Below are 17478 nucleotides of genomic sequence, written 5' to 3' on the forward strand. Positions count from 1 at the left end.
TGTCTCACAATCCGAATTCTCTCATCCCCCCGTTTCTCACACCCCCCATCCCAGTCCTCACACCCCCCCAGTACTTTTCTCACACCCTCGATTCCCACGTCCCCCACCCCAATTCTCTCATTCCCCCGTTTCTCACACCCCCACTGCCCCGCCCGCCCGGCGCATGCGCAGTTCCACCCGCCTCCCCCCGCGCGGGGCGGTGCGCGCGCTCGCTCCACCCCCCCCGGCGGCCCCGCGGCGCGCGCCCCGGGGCGCAGTGCGCCTGCGCGGGGGCCCCCGTGTGGCGCTGCGCGAGGCGCGGGCAAGGGAAGGGAAAAGGGAAGGGGAGGGGGGCAGAGCGAGCGAGCGCGGCCGGGCCGGCGGAGCAGCGGGAGCGCGGGGGGGGGAAGAGGAGGAGGCGGCGGCGGGGGCGCCGCGCTGCCGCTGCCGGAGGAGGAGCAGGAGGAGGCAGCGGGAGCGAGCGAGCGGGCGGCGCGGCGGGGGGAGCCGGCGAGGGAGCGCAGCCGCGGCGGAGAGCGAGCCCGGCGCCCGGCAGCCGGCCCGGCGGGCAGGGGGCCCCCCCGGCGGGGATGGTGTGGTCCGGCGGCCGGTGGCGCTGAGGGCGGCCGGGCCCCGCGGCGGAAGGGGCGGAGGGCGAGGCGGAGGCGGCGGCGGGCGGCGAGCGGCGGCCGGCGGCGCGGCGCGGGGGCAGGCGGCGGCCGGGAGCCGGGGCACGGGCGGCGGGCTCGCCCCGCGCCGCGCAGCATGGTCCGGGAAACCAGGCACCTCTGGGTGGGCAACCTGCCGGAGAACGTGCGCGAGGAGAAGATCATCGAGCACTTCAAGCGGTGAGTGGGGAGCGGCGACGGGGTCCCGTCTTGCCATACCCGCGGTGTGGGGAAAAACGAGGGGAAAAACGTGGGAAAGGGCGGGAGGAGTGCGCGGGGACGGCGGTTCCCGTGGAGAGGAGGAGGAAAACGGCGCTGTAAATAACCCGCGCCATGGCGGGATCGGCGGCGCGGCCGGAGCGGGGAAATACAAAAATGGCTAAAAATGGACCCGAAACGACGGAGCAGCAGCGAGTGGGGCTCGGCGGTCAGCACGGAGCGGATCCCATCCCGAGGATGTCGGGAGGCAGCGTTAAGCCTGGCCGACTTATTTTCTATTCCTTTTTAATTTTTTTTAAATTATTCAACGCTCGGACTTTTTTCTATTTATTTTCGCTTGTTTCACCGCGTTTCTCTCCCACCTGGAGCCGTGGAGGATGCTGCGTGTCCCCCCGAGGTGCAGCGAGCTGTGGGAACCGAAGCGCCTGCAGCTGCGAAAACGTGACTCTGGGGGAAAAAAAAAAATCACACAAACCCACGGAGAAAACATGGGATCGTGCACGCGGGAAGCGCTCTGGACTCTTTATATCGTGCTGGGTTGTTTTTTCCTTTTTTTTTTTGTTTTTTTTTGGTTTGTTTTTGGTTGTTATTGCATAGGTTAATCCCGCTCATAAGGAAGTAGTAGCTGTTTGCATGGTTGGGATTTTTTCCTCCTTCCTCCGTCTTTCCCTGCGAGGAGGAGGAAGAGGCTTCTCCCCTGCCGCCTCAACAACACCTTTTTCCTGTGGAAATGCTCTCAAGTTGATGCATCCCCACGCTGGAAGCTGGTTTTTAGGAAGAAAAAGAGAGTAACGAGCCCTGCTCAGCTCATGGCCCCTCCAGGCGCTTTGCTTTAATCCCACCAGCAGCAGAAAAAAATGGATTTTGAGGCTTCCTTTAATCTTCCTGTGTTGGAAAAATGACGGAGCGTCCTTAATAATGAGTCACCATGGGAAAAATAGATGCGGTGACACCGAGGGAGAAAAAGGAAGGTCCCAGCGCCTCTTCCCTGTTTTCTGGTCGTCTGTTGTGGAAGGACTGGGGGTCTCGCATCCTGCTCCATCCTCCTGGCCTCAGCTGCTGCAGCAGCCAAACCCCATCTCTGCATCCTCATCACTCTGAAACTGCCCTATTTTAATCAAGCTGCACCTTTTTTCACGTTTATTAACCCCCTGAGCCCAGAATTTGCTGCTTGGTCAACGCAGGATGGTGGATGTGTATCCAGGGTGGTTTGTCGTGTCCCTCAAGTCCAGGTTACGTGACCCAGTACAAAGCCTGGCTTTGGGGGAAAACGCTCGCTCTAGGGTTAGTTGCCTAATTCCATCCGTAACTGGCTGAGGAATAGGCGCTCCACAGTGGAAATCTGACATTCATCGGTTTTATTTTGTCCAGTCCTCCTCCTTTTGTAAGGTGTATTAAAGCAGAGGAAAAGTTGCTATGGTACTGTTGCTTGGAGATGCATGGGAAAAATGGCAGGCGCTGAATTAATTACCTTTTTTTGGTTGTTTTTATCTCGGCAAGTTGCGATCGGGGGTTTGGGAAGGAGCTCCGTAGTCAGGCATTTCTCCCCGTTTTTTCAAAGTGAATTTTGCCCGGGATTTGTGTGTTTGGATGAGGCTGATCTTACGCCAGTAAACACAGTTAAAACACGCTTCAACCCTTTGGCTGCAGGTACTAAAGCAGGGGGAGGGAATGACGTGCCGCCTCCGAATGCTCGTGGGGTGTAACCACTGGAATATTTGTGGCTGGAAAAGGGGTGAGGGGACGAGTGTGGAGCCGGGTCCGAGGCCGGTGTGTAGGTGCTGTAGGTGGACAATGGAGCAAGGCTTCCTTTGTATGCCTGTGCTCGCCTGGGGGAAGGGACACGCGCTGCACAAGGCTTGCACGGCGTTTATCCAGAGGGAGGGAAAGCGGCTGCCCGGCCATGGAGGTGGGAAGGGGAAGGCTCCCTCCTTGGAAAGGACGCTGTACTTGGGAGAGAAAGTCGTTTGGGATGGAGCGGGGCTTGGCAGAGCCCAGTTCCCACCCATCCCCCAGCCTGGGAATAGGGCAGAGCGCGCGCGGGGAGGCTGAGCCATGGGAGCCGAGGCAGCGGGGCAAGGTTTGGGGCAGAAACCGCCTAAAACTTCAGCTGGGCTGCGATCGGGAATCGCCTCACCCTGGAGCCTCTGTGCAGCTCACCGGAGTGTTTGTTTTTCCACTGTACTTGGGAAATATTGTCCTTCCCAGATGGAAGCCCGTTTGCAGGGCTGTTGCACAGTCCCTGCTAGGGGCAAGTTTGAGAAACAACCATCTTGTTTCCAACGAGTCAGAAAATCAGGGAAAACTCCTAAAACTTACAACTCGGCAGGAGTATGGAGGGTTTGCTGCCTCTCCTCCCCCTTTCAGTTAACAACCTACTGTGGGAACCTTGCTTGCATTTGAAGCCTTACAAGGCATTCTATAAAGGGATGAATTAAGATTTTTGAAGAAATATGTTTTTATTCTTTTCCCCAAAATACTCCTGATTGGTTTGTTTAATTTAGTGAGGTGAATGGAAATAACACTCCCTGCTGTGAATTCTTCTCTCAAATTAGGGAATACTGAAGCTGGTCTCAAGAAGTACTAGCTTACATGAGCAGTGCTATTTTTTTCCTTAGAAGCCCTTTTTAAAATCAGTTTCCTTGATATTAAAGGGGATTACAAAGGAGAGATTTTCCAGGCATTGAAATTGTCTTTCAGTTTCTTACCCAAGTACTCCCTTTTCGAAAACTAATGCTCTGTATTTCCTTTCAACTGAGCTATTAAGGTGCCCTCAAATAGAAAACTAACCAGTGCCAAGATTGGAAATATACTGTTCAGGTGGAATAAGTAGCAAATTTGAGTTACGATTTGGGAGATGTGAGCTCGGGGAAGTGGTGGGTACAATGGTTTGGGTTCACCTAATTAATGCTGAAGAAAAACCTGTTGTTCACCATCACTGAAACAGATGCTCAGCAGCTTGCAGAACAAGGCAACTAAATATAGTAACAGTTGTCCCCAACACAAGTGCTGCCTTTCCATATTTTTTTTCTTCCCTGTGTTTTCTTCCAGTGATCTGAAAGAACATGGCTTTGTCCCTTTACTGATGTTTTAAAGGGCAAAGAGGAGTAAAAGCTTCTTAATGGTGGACCATGTGACTGTCGTGTGCAATCTCCTGTGCTGAGGGAGAATTAAGACATTCACAGTGGCAACCAAGTCCAGGAAGAACTTTCGATTTCAAGAAACAAATGTGCTCCTTGAAAATCAATGGAATACATTGCAGATCAGGGCAATCTTGGAGGAGATAAATAACTTCTAAGGGTTTTTTGGGGGGTGGGAAATAGGCTTTATGTGGCTTCACCGTGTTCCAGTGTCTGTCTCTCAGGAGATGCTTTGGATACCTCCTGGAGAAGTGGTCGGCATTTTAAACATAACTGCAAAAAAGCTACTGTGACAGCAAGTGTCTGGTTTTGGTAATTCCTAGAGAATATCTGGTCCGTTTGTGATGGCTTGGAGTGTAAATTTGGCCTGTGAGGGTGGAATCTATGCCTTCTGCTCCATGTCACTGCTGTGGACTGAGGTGGTTTAGGGGAATTTTGGTAGCTTTGGTGTAGGCTGTGACCCGGCGAGAACAGTGATGGTTTCACTGGTGTGAAATACTTGGAGGAAAAACTTCCCACGTCAGACACCAGCAGGTCTTGCAGTGCTTTTCCATGGGAACTGGCTTGAGTCAGAAGGAACAAGGTTTTTTCTGCTCACAGTTTTCTAGTAAAGCTCTTAAATGCGTTCCTGGCTTTTTTTTTGTGATCACTGATTAATAAGTCCTTGGTTATCACTTGGGATACAAACACTTGGATGGTTATCCTGACTGACCTCAGCCTCTATCTGAGTGTATACGGGTCTCTATCAGAATGTATTTTTATTGTAGGAAAATACAGAAGTAAGGCCACAGAAGGAACTATTCCTGTTTTGTCTCTCAATTTGTGTCACTTATTTCACAGATTTTTTTTCACAGATGAGGGAGGTACTGCCTTTTCCAGCTCAGAGCTGTAAAGGAGTGGAGGGTACAGTTTACGCCTGTGTTTTACTGAAGTGATGTCTGGAATAATGGGCAGCATCAGAACTTGTTTGTGCTGGTTTTACAAACACTTCCAGTAATGTAATCCAGAGACCATAGCAGGTTATTTGGTTGGGAGACTGGGGCAGGGGGATTAAAATAATTGCCCAGAATCAGAAGAGGAGGCAAGTTCTTTCGACGGGTTCCAGTGAAAGCCTCACACAGAGCATAGGTTGGTCAGTCAGTTGGCTCATTGGGGTGATGGTGGTGCCGGTTCTGGTGGTGGTTTGCCATCAGATCTTTAATAATTCTATCCCTAGTACTGATCCACAAGTGCCCTAAAGCAGCATAGGCATCACCTCCGTGGCATCCTGGTTTGTTACGCAGCAGTGTCTGCCTGCAGCTGCCTCCTGGTTCCCCTAGGCTGAATCCCGAGCATGGCTCCCGAGCAGGCTGAGACCCACGGCTGCTCCAGATTCTGCTCTTTGCCTGCACTTGAGGTGGCAGCTGGTTGACGCCACACTGGCCAAGGAAGTGGCTGGGTAGTTATTTCAAAGAAACTTAATGAAAAGCCACGGAGAGTGTAGATTTGGACTAAGCTTCTATTAAGTGGTTTTATACGCTGAGCTGTGGTAGAAAGATAAGTTGATGTCACTTGGTCACAAAATTCTGTCATCTGCTAAGCCTGGCTGGCATTGTTTATTCTCTGAAGTTTCTTCAAAGGTCCAGGCTGTGTTTAGTTGTGATTATTTGTGATTTGATGTGAGTAGCTTCTGTTGTTGCTGAGCCGCTCAAGAGTGATGTTGGCTTTTGGTATTTCTTGCTCTTAGTGTAAATTCCTTTGGTACAACAGTAAAATAATCCCTGCAGAGTACAAGAAAACAGATTCGTATGTTGAGAACTTACCAGTCCAGTGAGGCATACAAAGGGATTCAATCCATTCTTCAGGTCTGAACAGGAGATGAAAAAAGGCTTAAAATTTGCTTTGTGATAGCCTTGTTGACTGTATTTTTATTTCTCCTTGCTTTTCATAGGCCAGAAAGTCATGCCAAGTTCCCTGGCAAATGACCTTATTGATGTCTTAAGGTGTGTCCAGAATTAGGTCCTTGTCTTCGCTGAGGGTGAAGAGGCAGTCACTGGCTTTCCATAAAAAAAAAGGAAGTAAATATCCAAATGAGTAGAAGGCATATGTTGGATGAGGCAATGAGTCAGGGTGGACCTGGGGCTCCTCAGGAGCTTTGTTTTTGTGAGCTGATGTGTCACAACTGCAGCTTGTCTCGCTGTTGTAGTGGCTTCATGATGCTGTTGGGTTGTGAGGAAGAGAAAGAGATGGCCTTTTGCATGTGAAGAGGCACCTGAGAAATAAGGAACACCAAAACTCTGTTCTGAGGATGTTTGCAAAGGGGTGGAACTGAGGGTCACCCCTCCCGGCTGCTTTTAGGCTGCTGAAGGTTTCGGGAGAGTTGCTATGGGTGTGAGTTGTGGAGCTGCCACTGGGTTGGATATGGTCTGGATTTGTAGCTACCAAAAATAAGAACCAGTGAGATATTTCACTTGTGTTTTTTATTAAGTTCATTGAACTTGCTGAGGTCTGAGAACGCCCTGAAACCAAAGACTGCAAGGACAAACATTCCTAAACAATGAATTGAGAAATAAACTAGAAAAATGATTGTTCTCCATAATAAGATTCTGAGTTTAGCTGCTCCTTTGGCATGCTGATTTAGTAATCTTGTGGGAGGAACAGGAGCCTGAGGATGGAAATTCACAGTGTACAACCAGCCTTGCTGCTTTCCTTTCCTCAAGTTTTTGTGGTGTTCCGAAGACTCCATGGACAGTTAATGAAAATCAGACAGAAGTTGCTTTTTTTATCACCCAAGCTACAAGTCAGCAGTGTTTCCCACCTGGTGATTGTACACTCACACTTATTTGGAGGTTTCACCTTAATGCCTGTGGAGTAATGGCAGCTCAGATCTCCTGAAACCAGTCTCCATCACTGTTCTGCAGCAGCACATTCAGAGGCGGTGAAGGCTCCTTGACCATGAATAAAACACAGCAGCTGCTTTGGTTTGTGCATTTCCATAGTTATTGTTTAACCTGCTGACGCTCTGTAATCATCTCCTGCAATCTGTAAAATCCTGCAATGTGAAGATAACATCCTTCAGTAAAAGAACAAACATTGTTCCAGGCTTTTCATAAATCCACCAGATATATCCCAGGGCCTGCTGTAGCCTGGTCTGTCAGCAGGAAGGATTGAAGCCAGCACCTCTGAATTTGGTGGAAACAACATCGTCCTGGGATGGAGTTTTTGGAAATGCATTCTGTAGCCATTTGCATGTGGCTGGCTCTGGACTAGAGTTTGTGTGTCTGTGCCTTGTGTGAGGTTCAGATATTTGTAGTGACCTGGGTGAGAAGGAGCAGAGTTTGGATGCAAAGAGAACATCACTTTTCTGCTCAGACAAATTGATTGTGGCTCAGACAAATTGAGTAGTCTGTTGCAACAACCATGTTCTGGTTAGAGGTTTGGACATTTTTAAGAACAAAAGGGAGCTTTTTTTGCTTCCTTTCTCTTCCCCTTTTTAATCAGTCTCAACAACTTAAAACTGAAAGGACTTCTTTTGTATCAGCACACTTAGATCTGGAGTGTGAGCTTTCACATCTGATCAGAATGTCCCAAAAAGCCAGAGAAGTATAGACATCTCTGGAAGGAAGGTGAATGGATGATCTGCAAGGCTGTCTGTTGGATACTGCTGGTGAGATAGTTCTGACCTGTGTGTGTTCCTCTTGGATGCCCCTCTGTCCAAATGAAGGAGCTTCCATGTCTTTTGTTATTCCCAGTATGGTAGGAAATGAGAGCTGTGTTCAGACCAAGTTCCTGCCCTGAAGGTGGTCAGGTACCCAGTCAGAGCTGGATTTGAAACCATCTTTTAGCTCAACAAAAAGAATGGCTGGATTGTAAATGATTTTATTTAAGCAAGTAGTGAATCATCTACAGTTTTTCTCCAAGAAAAAAACCAACCTGGTTATGTTTGCTATCCATGGGATTCATTGAGAGTAACTTGGTGTCCCTGTCACAGCTTTCCCTGTGTCTTCGATGAGGTGTTCACTGCTTCCGCACGGCACAAAGCTCTGCGCCATGGTCCATCTGCTCCTGCTGCTGGGTGAATACCTCCCATCCTCATTAACTAACAGTGATGGCTGCCAAAGAGATCACAGAGGCTCGTTTAAATGTCCCTCTTTAAGCTCTCTGTGGCAGCTGCGGGTGACCTGTAATAGTTAATAGGGCAAAATAAGAAAAAGAAATTGCCAAGTTGTATGTTTAAAGAAGTCGTCTTTGGCGGGGAAGGAAGTCTTCCGGCCTCATTAGCATCCCAACTGTGAGGGGAATAAAAGCTCAGGGTGGATGAGTATCTCCCTTGTATATGTAATCAACATCTGATTTAATTTCATGGTATCTGTGAGAGGCTGCTCTTATGGAGGCAGCTGGCTATGCATCCAGCCAGCCAATGGCCAGCACAGTCACCACCTTGTACTCAACGTCTCAGTAAACCTTTGGTCTTTTTCTTAACTCTGAAACAACTTATTGGAAGAATTAGTAGCAGAGAAGCTTTGCCACATTTAAAAAATAAAAGTGGCTTCAAGATTGATGTTGTAGATGATAATGCTGGTTGTGGGTATAGTGAGATACACTATTTTTTGACAACAGTTGAATTCAGGAAGCATCTCTTCCTCTACATCCTTTCAGAGTTTACAGCCTCTGGCTTGGCTGCAGTTAATGCTCTTGCCTAGCTTATGTCAGGCTGATTTTTCAACTTAAAGGTGAAGCTGATCACTGAAACAGCACAAAATAAGGGAGCAGCTTTCCCAGCAGTTGTGTTGGTGTATCTGGTTGTGTGGTGTATCCTTGAACCCCAGGAAGAGCCCTCTTGGTGTGATAGTGTGTGTTCACCTCCAGATACAGCTCTGCTCAAATCTTTGGTGTGGTGAGGCCTCCTTTAAGTCAGCTCATAAGGCCAAGGTGTGAAACCTTGCCTGTTGCCGTGATGAAACTCAAGTTTCCAGCTCAGCTTTGCAAAACTTCGACTTTGAGTTGCACTAAAAGGAAAGCTATTGAAGTGTAGCTGGTTCAGGAGCTCAGCTCTGGAAAGTCCCAGGCTCTCGCCTGTGGAGAAAATGCCTGTAGCGCAGGTAGTCACTGCAGACAAAACACAGCCGAGTGTGTGCCAGGCTCTTGCCGGGCACTTGTCAGTGGGGAATATTATTTTCCTTGGGCTGACACCTGGCTCACGCTAAGGACTGTGCTGCCAGTTGGTTTAGTCACAGGGACAAGCACTTTCTCCAGGGCGATGGAAGCGGTGAGTCATGAAGCAACGAAATAACATTTGCACATCTGTGTTTGGTGACTGGCTGGTGTGGCAGAGCGGGAGTGGCTGGACTGGCTGGGAACTGGCTGGATTTCCTCCCTGGTGTCAAGATCATAACCTGTTAGCATTGGTGAGCTTTTGTGGTTGGGGATTTGATTGAGAGTCCTTGGATCTGTGGCTGATTTCTGTCAGAAATGAATTTCAAGCTGTCAAACCTGTGGGCTGAACTGAAACTGCTTACTTGTTCAAACCCAGTTGAAGTTTGAGGGGGAAGAGCAGTTCCATCACTTGAGGTGGTCTCAGAGACCGCAGACAGATAATTTTTTTTTTCTTCTGAAGTATTGTTTTCTAGAAAGCATACAAAACCTTGGAGAAGAGGTGGTAAATGTCTGTTGTTGGAGAAGTCTGTACCAGTGGGACCAAGACTTCTAAAGCTTTAAGATGATCCACATCTCAAGTGCTATGCAGCATGGCAGGAAGACCATAATGTTGTGACTCTGCATTTTCCTCCATCTGCTGCTGAATACATGCAAAGCAGAGCTTGGAGAAGCAAAAGTGAGATGGGGAATTACCCTTTCATGTAAGAATGAAAATAACTTGATTAATCTAGAGATTCCCCTACAGTTGAGATGCAGCATGTTCTTAACATCAAATCCAAATAAATCCTAAAATCAGTCACGCAAAAGAACAGGCTTGAGCAATTCCCCTGCAGAAAGTGTTGAATGTAGCCTATCACCGCTGGTGTTTCTGAAGCAAATCTGCAGATTATGCTTTAAGATGGAAGAAAAAAATGCCCTGGAGATGGAATTCGGTGGCTCTGTGTCTAGCATGTAGGAATGTGACTGTATGCATCTGTGTAGGTTGGGGATAAAGAATCACAGCTCGTTGTGCTTGAGACAACACAGCTGAACATGCAGAGTTCCTACATATTTCTGTAACCTTTCCATGCTTCTGCAAATAGTGATATTTATTCTGATCTGCTTGGAGAGCAAGACTGAGGTATTCCTGCCATGTGTATATATATCTTCCCTAATCAATTTTGAACCCATTTGACAGTTAGAGCTAAACCTGAGGGTGAAGGGCATATTCAGTCTCAGAGACACGACGTTCCTTTGAGTTTTGTGAAAACAAGCAGTTTTAATAGAGGAGAGAGACCTGATTAGCGGCCCCATGGAGAGAAAAGCTGCAGTGAAAGCACAGCCCTTATTAGACATTAAAGCATCCACATGGGAGAGAGGTGTTCCTGACCGTGGGAAAAACTGCAGTGGGAACTGGCAGTTATTGGACGCCAGAGAATTCGACCTCAAGACATGCATCCGTAAGAAATGAGTCTTCATTAGTTCTGCTCACAAAGCTGCTTTGATTTTTTTTTTTAATAATATACATACCAATAAGCTATGGGTGCTCCCATGCTTTTCCTTGATTGTTCCAAAGAAACAACTAGGAAAAGTGCCTTAGTAAGAGACTTTCTCTGTCCTGGCTGGCTGAGGTGGCCGTGCCTCATGCAGTTACCCTGGCAGCTGTGAAGTGACTGATGTTGTGTCGAGCTCTTCACTACAGCGCGGTCGAGCTCTGCCTGGGCTGATGCAATGCTGGATTCTCCTGACGCTGCCGGCAGCGGAACTGCTGACTGGGGTGAGGAGGATATTAAATGCAGCCCAGTGAGATGTTGCATGGAGTGCCGAGAGGCATTTTTATTCATCCAGCTTCATGTAATCCCCATGTCCAAAGCGTGGATTCAGCTCCCCCGCCCTCCTATTCACCCTGGTTTCAAAGGTCGCTAGGACTCCTCCTGGGGGCTGTTCCATGTCCTGGGGGTCTTGCAGTGGAACTGGTCAATATTTTAAGGAATGGGTGCATCTATATTCACCTGTGATCTGATGTGTGTTGGCTGCAACAGCTGATCTATGGCAGAACTGGTTGTCATGGGGGTTGCAGGATAATTTCCTGGCATGTTGACTCTTGGATGAAATCATTGCTACCGAAAGTGGCAACTATAAAAAAACATGTTTAAATAGTCTGTTTCTTCCCTGTATGGTACATAATAATTCCATTTGTATATTAATACTTCAGCAGTATCCAAAAGGTCACTTTGCAATAAAGGCATAAATAAAATGTCTTCATTAGGAAACACTCTTACTTGGGGTCTTAAAATGGAGCATGTGGTTGAGCTGTAAAGCAAGAGGCGAGCACTTGCTCCAGCATGGAATTATCTCTGGACTATCTGATCTGTTGAGCGTGTTGCTCCTAAATACCAGAGGTATCAGGAGTATCGGTGAATGTGCCTATGCTAGCTTTTTAATTTCCTACTTTGTCATCTCTTAGGGAGGGATTACGAGTGCAGACAAAGCCCTGGCTGTTTTCTGTGCGTGGCAGGAACACGTGCTGTATCTCATTAACAAAACCCCTGTTAGTAGTTGGGAATCGGGAGATTTCCTGTTGAGTGCTGCTGGGGGCCAGAGGGAGCTGCAAAGTCCAGAGGGGTCCGGGTTTGAGTGGTTTGGGTGTTGGGGTGGGAGGATAGAAGTATGAGCATTGTGCTCAGGATTCACCCCAGGATTGTTTGGCTGAGCTGTGTAACCTGGTTGATTGTTTCTGCTCCTGGATTTTGACGTTTCCCTGAAGATCTTTATTACCAGAAGAAAAGCTGCAGAGAATGCCCTGAAGAACGTTGTTTTTCTCCCCCCAAAGGTCACAGAGCCAATAAAGATCACTCTAAACAGGTTTTAAAGCATCTCAGATTGTAATCTAGAAAATGATGGGAGCTTGGTAATTAGGGCATGTTTCTGAATCATTGTTGTCACAAGGGCTGTTCTTGGTGTGGCTTGAAAACCAGAGCTGTGATACGAGGAGCTTTTATTTTGCTTGGCACTGGGAAAGTGAAGGATTTCAAAGCTGCACATCTCCTGGATTTATCACTCATGGATGAGCTTTCCTACTTGTGATTGTCTGGAGTGCTGTCTCAGGCACTTGCTGTGTCTTTATAGACAGAGCAATTTAAATTTCTCTGCACCAGTGCCCCCAGCACAGGTGAGAAACAGGAGGAGCTGGAAACCGTTGCACAGCAGGAGACGATGGTATGAGTTGCCGTTATGGAATCATGATGGGGATGGCTGGCACAACTGGAGTTCTGCGGTGAATGGCTGTGACTTCTTCAGAAGGAATTGGCAAGGAAGGAGAGGTGGTGGGGTAGCTTGTGTGTTAGGAAGTGTTTGGGTTGTCTAGAGCTTAATGATGGTGGTGACAGGGTTCAGTGTTTATGGGAAAGGATGATGGGAAGGCTAACAAGGCAAATACCCCAGTGGAGTCTGTTCTAGACCACCCAACCAGGAGATCAGTTTCATCTGAAGAGATAGATGAAATATTCTCTAAGCAGCTGGGAGAAGTCTCATGATCACTCTTGTTCTTGTGGGGGACCTAAAACTGCCACATGTCTGCTGGAAATACACCAGAGAGGAAGGAGTTGGTGAGGGACCCAACCAGGACTTAGTATCGCGTTGTCCATAGTAAGTACTGCTCGTGGTCTGCCCTGAGTGCAGCTGCTGGCTCAGGCGGTCCTAGAAAGTGAAATGATTGTGGCTCAACAGGTGATAGTTCCCTACATTTGTTAGAGTTGATTTTAAGTGCAGTTTTCCAGGCTGGTGGAATTCTGCTGGTTTCTGTTGAGATCCATCTCAAGTAATTGGAATGATTTTCATCCCAGCCCTGTGCATGCTCTTCTCAATAGTCTATCCCTGATTTTTGACATCTGCTGCACATTAGTTACTGTATTTATGAAACAGTCAGTGCAATTTTGAGTGGTTTTTGTTTAGATGCCTTGATTTTTCTGTGTCTCTCAGTACTCAAGTCTCCTTCCATGCCAGGCACGTGACGATACTATCAAATTTTGAGTAATGCTCTGCATTACTTGAGGCACAGTTTATTTCCAAAGACTTGTGCTGCTCAGTTCTGAAGGTGGTAAAATACCATCTTACATCACTCTACATATGAAACTCCCTTTCTAAAAAAACCCTATAAGCATATATATAAATTTTATGACAATAAAGGACATTACTGTAATGAATATGAAGCTTGGAACATGTCATTTCCTTAGGATAAATGTGTTTGAACTGCTGCGTATTTCATTTATTTTATCATTGCCCTTGTTGTGATCAGTTGTAGTGCCGTAATCTTTGCAAACGCCTGTGTAGAGACACAAGTTCCCTTTGTGTTGCTTGCTCAGGAACTCTCAGAGTGGTGAATATTAAACACCTTTTGTGAGCGGTGCGGGCGGGAGACGCTCACTGTGCGGTTCCTGCTGGGAGCTGGTGGTACTGGAGGCTGGTGCTTAACTCCAAACAGGATTTCTGCAGGATAGCTGTCCCTGTGGCTCGGTGTCCTGCTGCTGGTAAGATCCCAGTGTGGTTGGTGCTGCTCTTGGGTGTGTTACTTTGTGTATTCCATGGCTGGGAAGTGGCTGCATGTGCTGCTGTGGTGGGACGAGTTTCTGAGGCTGTGAAATGAGCGTCCATGATAGCAGAAGACACTAGAACTCAAGTTCATGGACTCAACAGATATCTATTAGAATGGCTAAAAACCCCCATGGAGGGTGGTGGCATCCTGCTTTATGGAGGTTTAGTATCTGCACATCCTGGATTTCCCTGTACCTAGAGCAGACCTGCTTTGTGTAGGGGGAATGCAGGGCTGGAATACCCCTAGTGTGGGGTATTTGGACTGATTTGCTGTCAGGAATAAGGAGAAGAGGCACAAACATCTGGTGGAGTATTATTCCAGGACACATTATTTTGTTATGAAATAACAACAAAGCCAGAGGAATGTGATTGGCCAAGGAAAGCTTCAAGCTGTGCGAGCGTTTTACTGAATAACGCAGGCTGAGGCTTGCTGGGGTTATATAATCACAGAGGAGGAAGGAGGATTGGCAGAATCAACCGAGCTTTTCAGATGGCTAAAGATACCTAACTGCAGTCAAAGGGAACCCGAGTGAATACAAAATACTCGGATGTCCTGCTGGATCGGAGCAGCTTGTCAAATCATGTTTGTAATGGGTGGTGAGAAACACACAGAAAAAGCTCCTGCGTTATTTTGGGTCCTGCAGTGTCTGTTTCATTTAGTAGTATGTGGAATGGAGCATGGCGCCAGCTTCTAAATAAAAACACGGTGAAGTTTCTTCGGCCAGAATATAGCTGACCTGCAGAACTCTGCAGTGATGAAGATGGTTGGGTATGAAAGGTCTCCTCAAGCTAGTGGGGAGTGCAGCAAGAGAAATAGGAAGATACCATGATTTAAAGTGGGATTTGGTTTATATTCAAAACAAATCTTTGTCACTTCAACCCACCTTTTTTCTTATCGGGTACAGATCATCCTATAAAGATCCTAATCAATTTACAGAATACTGCAACTAAACAGTAAGGTTTGCTTACTACACAGTTACTGGCCGGTGTTCTGATAGCCCATGCTTTGTGTAGAATGCTTTTTCTTGGAACAGCAGGCACTGTGCAGGAAGGGGGTTCGGAGTGAGCAAGCGAGCTGAAAAGGTTTATTAGAGCTGGGAAGCCGAGGGTGCCGATCCCCAGGGTAGGGAAGGCTGTAGGGTGCGGGATGACTTTGGCTGTGCCTGGGTGACACGTTGCTCCTGGGGAGGAGGAACCAGCCCAGCCCTGCATTGGCAGAGGCTGCATTTCCCAACCCGGCTGTGCTGTCTCCTGGTTTGGGAGGAAGAGCTGGGGAGGAGGAAGGGCTGGAAAGCAAGGGAAACATGCTGAGCAGCTGTGCCAAGAGCCCAGAGACATTTCAGCTGCTTGAATATAGAGGTGCTTTGATCTACAGTGGATAAACTGATAATGCTTAAATTATGAATTCCTTTTCTTTGTCTGAAAAGCTGGATTAGCGTGGCTTTGTTCGAGCAGTGATTATTGGGCAACTTTTTTCTGCAAGGGCTGCTCGATGTGTGTTTACAGCTGAGTGTTTTGGTCGTGCTGTGCTGGTGGAGGGGCTTGGTGACATAACAGCTCCTGCACGTCCTCATCTCCTCTGCTTCAGGTTGAACTGTAAACCCTGCTGTAAACACGGCCTCGGCCGCCTTCCTTACGATGCAGAGCTAATGGTTAATCAGCAGGAGTTGTGGATGGGAAGAGGCACTAAAAGGCCTTGTTTTCATTGGAGTCTGTGGAGTAGGAGCCAAGCAAAGGCACCTCTTTGTTTCTGTTGGTCTAGCAGTGATTGCAAAATGCAGCCTTGGGAAGGGCTGACGCACAGGTGTAGCGATAGGAGCCGAAGGTTGAGAGGAGCTGTTCTGCCAATGCTACCAAAGGTCGCAGCCATGCCTCCCCTGGCCTTTTGTCCCCTCTTCCCAGCTCTCTGCCGGGACAAAGGTTGCTCCTTGGAGCATGTTCACCTCCATCTTGCCTTGCTTCTGCGTGAGGAAGCGCGGTGCTCTCGCCGCCTCTCCTCCCCCGGCCCTTCAGAAAGTGTCGTGTTTTTTTCCTTGTAACGTTACTGTGCTGCAGTGAAGCTGTGTGGTGATGCAGCACTGCAGATCTGCCTCCTCTCCCCCTGGTCTCCCTCCTCTCGGCAGCATCTGCCAAGACAGGAGCAGCTCGGAGAGACGCCAGTGGGTGCGGCCGGGCCGCATCACTCGGCACATTGATCCTGGCGGTGGGGACTGAAGGATATCTACAGGCACAGGACTGAGGCAGACCTTCCTCTTCCAGCAGCTGCCTTGGAATACTCAGGGCTCTCTCCTCCTCGGTTTTCTTTCATCCCCCCCTTCTGCTCCCTTTCTCCTCCTCCCACCTGCCTCCCTCGCTTTCAGCAAAGGCGATTGCCACAGATTATCCTCAGGGCCTGTCAAGGGTACGGGGCAGGACACCAAAGCACAGCGTATATTTATGTATCTGGATAACGGGGGGATTAACAGGCACCGTCTCAGAGTGGAGGGATTTAGCACCATGGCTGCAGTGCAATACAGTAGTAGCCTCCCCTATCCATTTCTTATTTAGGAAAAAAAAATCAATAACCGAAGTACACTTCTTCCAGTATAAAAATTCATACTGGGAAGAGTCACACCTTTGCTAGGCTATTCTTGCAGTAGATGGGTACCTTATTACACTGGTGTTCTGTATCCTCTCTACTTTCTGGGCAGCATGAGCTCAGGTATTTGAACATTTTAAACACATTCTGCATCTTCTGCAGCAAAAGAATGACTGAGTTCTGACTGTGTATGCACAATAACATGTATGTGTTAGGATGTCAGAATTAGGCACTAATTGTCAAGGTGGGGAGCAGGCAGTTGTTCAGAGCACAGCTCTGATTGTCACTGGTGGACATTTTTCATGTGAGGTAGGCCATGGTGGCTGCAGTCAAAGGACAGCTGGGATTTTAGGGATATTGATACCATTATCAAAAGTATCTTAATCCTATTCCTCCCGGAAGATTGAAGGCAAATATGGGCTCATGTTGCCAGAAACGGAACGTGTAAACATAGTGAGCAAAAGGCAAGTGTGTGTTCTAACCAGGGAACTACATGGCTTAAATGAGGGTTGGAGTCCATCTTTGTTTGCAGAGAACTGGCACTAAAACGTGTTAAAGGGTGATCCTAACTGAGATTCCTAATTACCTTCCATATTTTTTGTCACATTCATTCATGGCACGAACATTTTCTCATATAGACTCTTTCCTGTTTTCCTTCCCTCTCCTTCCTTTCCTGTTCCCTCTCTTGCTGTTCTATGTCTGCTACATCCAATTAGGCCATTTTTTTTCCTCACACAGATTTTATTAACCATCTCCTCTGCTTTTCTGGGCTTTCTAAATCTTGTGTTCAAGGCAAGATGACCAAACCCAACTTCTAAAGAGAGCATGCTTTGAGAAGCAGCTTTCCTGCACTTCCATTTGACATTATTTGAAGCTTTTAATTAAATAAAATAACAAAGAAACAATAAAAAAATAACCATAGCATCACAGATTAGGAAACTCCCAAGAATTAGCATCCCTGTGCTGTACCCAGGAGCACAAAGATGACAAGCTCAGCCCTGGACAGCTGAGAGGCAGGAACGTGTCTCGTGTGTGACCATGTCTTTTTATGCCCAACAAGGCAGTTTTTCTTGAAAGATGCTCTTATTTGTGCACACAACCATGTTCAGTGGAGTATAAACCATGGAAAAATGGGCTCTAAATCCAAACCAGGTTATATATAAGTGTAGTAGGTCAGGCTGGAATG

General features: G+C 47.8%; 1 protein-coding gene across 4 annotated transcripts in view; it reads left to right on the forward strand.

The window, feature by feature from the left end:
- The first annotated feature begins 396 nt into the window (after positions 1-396).
- Positions 397-17478, forward strand: part of SPEN (spen family transcriptional repressor) — a 67045-nt gene continuing 49963 nt past the window's right edge. For all 4 annotated transcript variants that reach the window (XM_063417449.1, XM_063417450.1, XM_063417452.1 and 1 more), the window contains exon 1: positions 397-827. In XM_063417449.1, coding sequence (XP_063273519.1) covers positions 745-827 — 83 coding nt within the window. In that variant the 5' untranslated portion in view covers positions 397-744. The remainder of the gene's footprint in view (positions 828-17478) is intronic.

This window comes from Prinia subflava, chromosome 21 (genome assembly GCF_021018805.1).
Source record: "Prinia subflava isolate CZ2003 ecotype Zambia chromosome 21, Cam_Psub_1.2, whole genome shotgun sequence".
Lineage (NCBI taxonomy): Eukaryota > Metazoa > Chordata > Aves > Passeriformes > Cisticolidae > Prinia > Prinia subflava.